The sequence below is a fragment of the Vombatus ursinus genome, unplaced genomic scaffold, assembly GCF_900497805.2.
Source record: "Vombatus ursinus unplaced genomic scaffold, bare-nosed wombat genome assembly UNPS02012622.1, whole genome shotgun sequence".
NCBI classification, from domain to species: domain Eukaryota; kingdom Metazoa; phylum Chordata; class Mammalia; order Diprotodontia; family Vombatidae; genus Vombatus; species Vombatus ursinus.
The window spans coordinates 676,188-684,630 of NW_020952400.1; the positions used below are offsets into that span (position 1 = coordinate 676,188).

Consider the following 8,443-nt stretch of genomic DNA (forward strand, 5'->3'; position numbering starts at 1 on the left):
CCATGGTTTGGCTCCAGGGATGGGGGTCAAGCTCCATGTTCTAGCTCCAAGGACAGGGGCCAATCTCCATGGTCTATCTCCAGAATGGGACCAAACTCCATGGTCTGGCTCCAGGGATGGGGGTTGAGCTTCATGGTCTAGCTCCAGAATGGGACCAAGCTCCATGGGGTCACACTCCATGGTCTATCTCCAGGATATATCAAGCTCCATGTTCTAGCTCCAGGGATGGGAGTTGAGCCCCATAGTCTATCTCCAGGATGGAGCCACGCTCCATGTTCTAGATCCAGGGATGGGGGCTGAGCTCTGTCTCCAGGATTGGGCCAAGCTCCATGTTCTAGCTCCAGAGACAAGAGTCAAGCTCCATGGTCTGTCTCCAGGATGGGGCCAAGCTCCATGTTCTAACTCCAGGGACAGGAGTTGAGCTCCATGGTCTATCTCCAGGATGGGGCCAAGCTTCATATTCTCATGATGGGAGCTGAGCTCTAGCTTCAGAGATGAGTCTGAGCTCCATAGTTTAACTCCAGTCTCTCTTCTCAAGGAGCCTCTGGTTCTGGCACCCAGCCTCCAGCTTCCCCCAACTCACACTCTCTTCTCTAGCCAGGCCATCTTGCTTCCTGCCCCTGCCAGCTCACACTCATCTCTGCTTTTTGTTTATTTATACAGTTCCCTCTGGCTGAAATTCTCTCCTCTTGCCCCAGATCTGCTCAAAGTCTTCCTCCCTAGGAAGCCTTCCCTGGGTGCTCCAGCCCAGACTGTGCTGGGCTCCTCTGATCTCTGGGAGCAGCAATACCAGCACTTGCCTGTTCATTCCTGGAACCAGCAGGAGAAGCCCCCCTGCACTGTGTCCTCAGGCCCCCCTCAGGTCTTCAGGAGGGAGAAGAGTCCCTGGATCCCAAGCACATAGGGATGAGAGGTGGAGGAGAACTAGCAGCTCTGGGAGGGTTATCCTGCTAAACTTGGGACTCACTCAATCATCAGGAAAGGTGGTTGGCTGGGGCCCCTGGAAGGAACTACCCACATCTGCCAGAGCTCTGGGCCCACTAATCTTATCCAACTGCTCTCCTAGCAAAGGCACCCTCTGAACCACAGCATTACCCTAGAAATGCCATTTGGGGCTATACCTCCTTTTTCAGGGGCCCCTAGAATCAGAGCCTGTCAGAGTGGGAAAGGACACTGTAGGTCAGTGGGCATGGCTCCTTTGTTTTCTCAAGAAGGACTGGAAGGCCAATGTAACAGAGGTGATGTGTCCTCCAATGCCAGCCTGGCCCTACCCTTTCTGATCTGGTCTCCTAAAAGAGACTTCTACCTGGCATCCTTGCCTCCTGGGACTCATCTGGCTAAATACCACTCCCAGAGGATCACTGCTTGACTCTTGAATGGACAGTGGCTCCCTATGGCTCATCAGATCAAGTCCCCATTCCCTTACCTAGCTGTAGGAGGGTTCCAGGAACTGTTGGAGGGGAAGGGGCAGATGGGAGATTACTTAGACTATGGAAACATGGTCATTGAGGAAGGGAGAGGGAGAGGAGTCGGGGGAAAGAAGCCAAGGGAGGGGAGGATGGACAGCAGGGAATAAGTCCAGGGAGATGGCAAGAGACAGAAGGAGAGGAGGGCAGTTCTGGCTGGAGGTTCTGGTGACCCCTTAGCTCCAGGTCTCCTATCCAAAGCAGAATTGGTTATGTTCTCCCTGGACCACTGGCTTCCAAAAGTCTCCTTTTCTCTTGTGGGTACCATCATCTCACAGCCTTGGAGTTATCCTTATTTCTTTTCTCTCTGTCATTTCTCATCTCCAGGCCTTTGCCCAATCTTGCTGACCCAACCTCCACAGTGTCTCTTGTATCCAACACCTTCTCTCCACTCCTAGGGCCACCAACCTCCATCAGCCCATCACCCCTCACCTGGGCTGGTCTAATAATTTCCTGCTCCTCCAAAGCATTCCTGGGCTCAAAGTGCTGTAAGGGATCCCTACTGCCTCCAGGACCAAATACAGGCTGTGTTCTTTGGCCCTTAGAGTCCTCCACCGTCTGGATCCAGCTGTTCTTTCTAGTACATGGTAAGCACTTAATAGAGCTTTCCTTCCCTTCCTCCCTCCTTTCCTTCCTTCCTTCCTTCCTTCCTTCCTTCCTTCCAATTAGGACAAGGACCTTAGGGAGAGTACATACTCTCTCCCTCCTTAAATTACCCAGCATCCACTCATCTTTGTACATGAATGAATCCCCCTGAAGGACAAGGACTAGTTCACTGCTGCCTGTGTTTCCCCAGGGCCAAGCACAACCTCACACACAGTAGGAGCTGGATAAATGTTGGCCGAAGAGGGAAGAGTGGAAGGACAGGATGGGGAGGGGAGGAGAGAAGGCCCAGCACCAGAGTTCCCCCTCCCAGTCAGATAGAAGAAAGAAACAGTCCAGCCCTCCTTGGGGTTGGGCCAGCTCTGCCCCCTTCTGAAATGTGGATAATGCCATGGTGGGATGACATCAGAGGAAAGTCACATATATCCACAAGAAACAGGAATGTGGAGCTTAGGCTCAGGACACAACCATGTGGAAAGGAGACACTGGCCAACGGGCCGTCCTGAAACAAAAGGCAGTCACTGGGGCGTTAGCTGGAGGCTGGCAGCATGTTCTGGGCCCGGCGTCTGCAGGGGGGTGCTGCAAGGCAAACGTCCAGTGGCGTTAATGTGCTGACGTCGGGTTGAGGGGGCTGAAGGGAACAGATCTCCCCCACTATTCTCACTCACCAGGAGGGCCCCAAGGATAGGAACTGAGAAGTCAATGGGACGGATAAAAACCGTTTGCATGCACGCAAGAGGGTAGGTCTGCTAGAACTATCAGAGGGTGGAGTAGGTGGTGGAGGAGGGGTAGCTGGCACCCAGGGAGGGTGACTGATGCTCAAGGGTGGGGCCTGGCCTGAATCCTGGTGCTCAGTGGGGTGGGGGTGGGGAGACCTTGGTGCCAATCCTCTGACTCCCAGGATGGGCCTAGGGACAAAGCTGGCCCACCTCTTGGGGCCTGGCCCAAAGTGCTGGTGGGATGAGTGGTACCCTGAGGGCCAGCGCAGAAGGAGGTGGGAGGAGGTGGGAGTGAGTGTGATGTGGTCCCTTGGAGTGAAGACAGTGCCACTTCTAGTCTGGGCTCTGGCCCCCTTGAGACTTGGGCTGCTTTGGGGAGGGAGGTGCTTGCCTTCATCTGAATTAGGCAGAGTGGCAACAGCTGCCTGTCAGAGTCTGAATCTGAGTCTTAGTGAGGGATGTGAGATGCTGGGAAGGGATGGATTGGAGGCGGGGTAGGGCCCCCGCTGAGGAGGCGGACAGCGTGGCTGCTGGCTCTGGGAGAGGAGAGTCACTCTTCGGGACCTGCAAGAAAGGGGGGAGAAAAGCCACACAATGCGTCCTACAGAGGAGTAGACCAGATCGCAGCTGGAGGGGAGCAAACCTTTTGATCAGGTCCTTGAGATACAAGCTGCAGGAAGCTACCACATTTTGGTGGACTTCAAACACTTTGCCGTCAACAATAATTTTCAGGTCTGTGAACTCTTTCGTTTTCCGCTGCTGGTTCAACTCCTTCAACATTTCTGCAGAACAGAGAAGACAGACAGGCCAGGTCCCATTAAGGTAAGGGGTCGGCGGCTGCATGGGGGGGGCTTTGCTTCTGATTTTTTTGGGGGAGGGGTCAAGAAGTTGAGAAATCAGAAATACTGGACACTGTTTCTTGGCAAGACTGACTCAACACTGACGGTCAAAAGGAGTCACAGACAGAAGGTGTAAGGCAAGCAGCAACAGGAGGAGCCGGAGAGGCGAGGGACCCCCCAGAACCGTCACTTTCAAGAAGCAAAACAACAAACCATTTAAATTTTAAAAGATAAAAAATAAATGAGGTTTCCACACAGATAAACCAGAAACACAGAGGCGTTCATTCTCATAGACAGCTGAGCACACAGCCGCTCCCACTCAACGTGGCAGCGTTTCTCCCACCAGATGGGCATGATTGCAATGGGTTTTGTACCTGGTCAAACATGGCGTGAGGATGCGATGGGGACTGGGGATGGTGCAAAGCCAGGGTGGCTCACAGGTGAGCATGGCAGGGGCCTCTGGCAGCAGCTGGGGATGACCTTTCCCCCATAGCCAAGAGTGCCAGAGCCACCACCACTGGCATCCCTGGGTTTGTGGGATGTTCTGGCTCTCCTGCATCTTCTCCTATTTCTCAAGGGTGCCTGGGGTGTGGAGTTGGGCCCTTTTTGGTTTCTAGCTTAAAGGTATCCTTGCACCTGCAGTTTGAAGGAGTCCTGAAGAACTCTGTAGTGGAGGAGTGGGAACGAGGGAGTGAAGGAGGAGAGGAGTGGGGCAGCAGTACCTACCTTTGTCTGGCATCCACAGCACAGAAAAGCAAAGATTTGCCCGCAGGTCACTGGCCCAGCTGAAGATGTGGCCTGAGTCCCCTCCTGGGGGAGGCTAAGGCAACCCATCTTGGAGGTTTTTCCCCAAACAAGCAGAGAGACCCTGCCTAGGAGAAGGGTGCGAGGGAGGCCAGGCTTCCCCAGGGCAGGTTCAGCCATTGAAGCTTATATTGTAGCAAATGGCCAAAGGCTGAGATGTGGTGGGACCTGTGTCCATAGCCTTGTTCTCTTTCACCTCCCCCACCCCATCAGTCCCCATGGAAGCAGGGTTTGAATGTGACCTTCTCCACCTTCCTCTTCCAGGACAAAGGAGAAACAGCAACAGCAGAGGCAGGTCCTCAGGGTCTCTCACCTGCACTTTGTATCAGCCTCCTAACTGGTCCCTCCTGTCTTTCCCCTCTCTGTTCATCCTCCACAAGCTGCCACGATGAACGCCCTAAGCCACAAATCTCACCTCCTCATCCCCTCCCTCAAATCCTTTGGAAGCTCCCGGAGTGAAGTGACTTGCCCAGGGTCACATGCTAGTGAGTGTCTGAGGCCTCCCAACTCCAGGCTGGTGCTCTATCCTCTGTACCCCCAAGCTGCCCCAGAAGCTCCTCAGCCAGACATTCCTTCTGTACGATGGGAGTGTTGGGCCAGATAACTTCCAGGGTGCTTTTGCCCAAGAGTCTAGGAGTCCTCCTGGCCAGCTTCCCCTGCCCCCCACTCCAAGGTGACCTCCATGCCATTCTCCCATGTGTCGTGCTCCTGGGCTGGTCTGCCTTCCCTCATCCTCTGCTCGGAGATTTCCTCCGCCTATCGAAACCTAACTCATAGTTCAAGGCCCTGCTCCAGGACCACCTCCTCCTTGAAGCCTGCCCTGCTGCTTCTAGCCAGGAGTGATCCTCTAGTCCTCGACCTCCCACTTGGTCCCTCTCTGAGGACTTGGTATCACAATTATTTGTACATGTGTCTCCTTTCCCCTGGCACAACGTGAGCTTTCTCTTCTGTCTCCCTCATAATGACCAGCCCAGGCCCTCACACATAGAAGGTATTCATGGGCACCTGGCTCAGAAACCATTGAGGCCAGGCCTCTCATTTTACAGATGAGGAAATTGAGGCCCAGGGAGGGGAAATGACTTACTTAAGGTCACACTGGGAGCAAGCATCAGGGGTGGGATCTGAACCCAGGCTCCCTGACTCCAGAGCCAGGGCTCTCTGTACCATATTCACTGTATGGCTGCATCCAGAGATGATTAACAATTTATACTGTTCCTAGGCTCTCTGTCTGCTTCTTCAGGACCAGCTGGGCAGCCACTGGGGGATGAACCCTTAGACCAAAGAAAACACAAAACCGCCATTTCCACTTATGGCAGAAGAGAGGGGGAGGGTGCTAGGACTCACCTCTTTTACCCAGCAGTTCTTTCATAGTGAGATCTCTGTCTCTCTTTGGGCTGAGCCATTCTCACTGAAAATGAGACCAAAAGCCCAAAGGAAGTCATGCGCTCCTTCCAAGGAGTGCATCTCACCAGCTCTTCAAGGAGTTGGCCAGGTTGGTTCTGCCTGTGGTCAAAGGCAAGACAACCACTGTGAAGGCATTTTTCTGACCCCTCCAGGTTCCTGAGAAAGCAGGCTGCATGGAAGTGACTTGTCCAGGGCATTCAATGCAAAAACAGACTGCTCAGAAACATGAGAAGAGAGAAGGCTCTAGAAATGGCACCCTCACAAACAGTGAAACTGACTGACTTAACAGAGAGGAAAGGACTGGTCACTCATATTATTCTGTGTGCAGCCTAGCCATCAGTGAGTTAGAGAAAACAGCAAAACCAAGACAAACTAGAAAAAAGGATAATGATGAGAAGAAGAAGATACTGTGAGAAATTACAGACAGTTTCAACCTGGCCAATTCAAACAGGGTTTTCTTGTCCCCAAAAAGGAAATGGATAAAGGAAAAGACATTGATTCTGACCATCACCATTTCCTAGAAAAGTTTAGCTGATATAAAGTATTTGTCACTATGAAGAGGCCAAAGAGTGGAGAAACAGCCATCACTTGACCTTGTTGCCAAGCAGAAAGACATGGCAGCTGATGGAAACACCAGTTTAGCGTGTAAATACTTCGAAAATTTTTAGTAAAATTATTTCAGAAAACAGTGAGAAGTGAAAAAAGGGAACACAAACCTGCAAAGGATGTGCCATTCTATCTAACTGGGGCAAATCATCTTAAGAACAGCTATAGGTGAAACTGGGAGGGCAGAAAGTAGAGGAAAAAAAGAACAGATCTGCCTGGGTATTCTCATCATCAATGATGGTCGAGCCCCTATGTTCTGGTGCTAATACATTGGTTCCAGATGGTATGGAATAGAAGGAAGTAGGTGTATTTTTACCCAACAAGCATTGATTTGGCACCTCCTGTGTGACAGTCACAATGTTCCATCTCCTCTCTCCATCCCTACATCCCTCTTGCCTGCAATGTTCTTCCTTCTCACCTCTTGCTCTTGGAATTCCTAGTTTCACTGAGTCTTCAACACGGGCACTACTTTCTGCAGGATGCTTCTCCTGGTCCCTCCAACCACTAGCAACTTCCTGCAAGGCTCCCTTTTATCTGTTTTTTATTTGTCTGTACCCATAATAGCTGTAGACAAGACAGGTTTTTTTGCACACTGTCTCCCTCATTAGAATATGAACTTCTCGAGAACGGACTCTGGATTTTGTCTTGGTATTTCCTGTGCCTAGCAGCACATTTCAGGAGGTGGAGGGGCATCTAAGAATAGGGAGAGGGTCCCTCTCCTTCTGCCTGGTTAGCCTTCCCCTTAAGGGTCATGTTTAGGTCTGGCACCACCACAGTGGAAGGAAGACCATAGCTCTACACTTGGACCCATCCTCTGCTCAGCTGTCACAGTGAATTTACTTCATGACCAGGTCTGACCAGGTCACCCCCTGTGCAATGAGCTCTGATGGTTACTGTTGCTGCCAAGATCCACACAAAATCCTGTGTGGCATTTAAAGCCCTTCCCAGCCTGGCCCCTTCCTACCTCTCCAGCCTTCTTCCTGGATGGAAGGCAAATCAGAAGGAAAGCACTGGGAGGTGGGGTGGGGTGGGGAAATGGGATATTCAAGCTGAATTTTGAAGGAAGCCAGGACAGTCAGAAGACAGAGGTGAGGAAGGAGCGATAATGGTGTCAATGTTGCTAGGAGCTCAAGAAGCATGAGGACTGAGACCAGGGTGTCAGATTTGGTGATTAAGAGATCATTAGTGACATTGGGGAAAGGAGTTAGACCAGTTTGGTGGGGCCAGATACAAATTGCAGAGGGCTGAGAAGTGAGAGGGAGGAGACGAAGCGGAGGCAAAGAGAGCATGGCTTCTCTAGGAGTTGGTCTGTGGAAGAAGAGACATAGGATGCTGGATTGAGGGGATGGTGGGTCTAGTGAAGGTTGTTAAGGATAGGGAGATGCAAGTGTTGGTAGGCAGCAGAGAAGCAGTTTGTACTCAGGGAGAGACTCAGTGCTGAGGTGAGGGAGAATGATAGAGGTTGCATGCTGCTGGAGAAGAGGGGAGAGGAATGCGTGCAAAGGGTTTGGCCTTGGCAAGGAGAAGGGCCATGTAGAAGGGAGGAAAGGAGAGTGGGGGATGCTGCCGGGTATGACAAGGGGGAGATGGGGCCCTTGGGAGAAGAGAAGAGTCTGTGACAGACGGCCCCTATTTCCCGGGTACAGGAGGAGGTGAGGTCCACGACTGAGAGAGTGAGGAGGGGGCAGTGTAGGAGGCTTAAGGAGAAGAGAGAAGATCTGCAACAGATGCCATGGGAAGTGCAGCAGTCACTAGGTAGGAGTGAAAGGCCTGGCACGCAGCAGGGAGGACCTTGCTGAGATTCAACAGGAATTTGTAGTTGATTCAGTCAGTCCAGGTGGGTGACTTCCTCCATCATTAGTCAGTGGCAAGTGAACAAGAGTGGAAGATGGTGATGGTGGAGGGAACTTAGGGTGGGCCTTGGGAAGGAAGAAAGGAAGGAAGTGGGAGAGAGAGAAGGAAGGGGGAGGGAGAGAAGGAAGGAAGTAAGGGAGGAGGGAGG

At 52.1% G+C, this 8,443-nt stretch overlaps 1 protein-coding gene across 1 annotated transcript in view; it reads right to left on the bottom strand.

Annotated features, from left to right (window-relative positions):
- Nucleotides 1–8,443, bottom strand: part of KLHL29 (kelch like family member 29) — a 134,981-nt gene that overhangs the window by 24,851 nt on the left and 101,687 nt on the right. Inside the window, exon 5 of the mRNA XM_027858019.1 lies at nucleotides 3,432–3,570. Coding sequence (XP_027713820.1) covers nucleotides 3,432–3,570 — 139 coding nt within the window. The remainder of the gene's footprint in view (nucleotides 1–3,431; nucleotides 3,571–8,443) is intronic.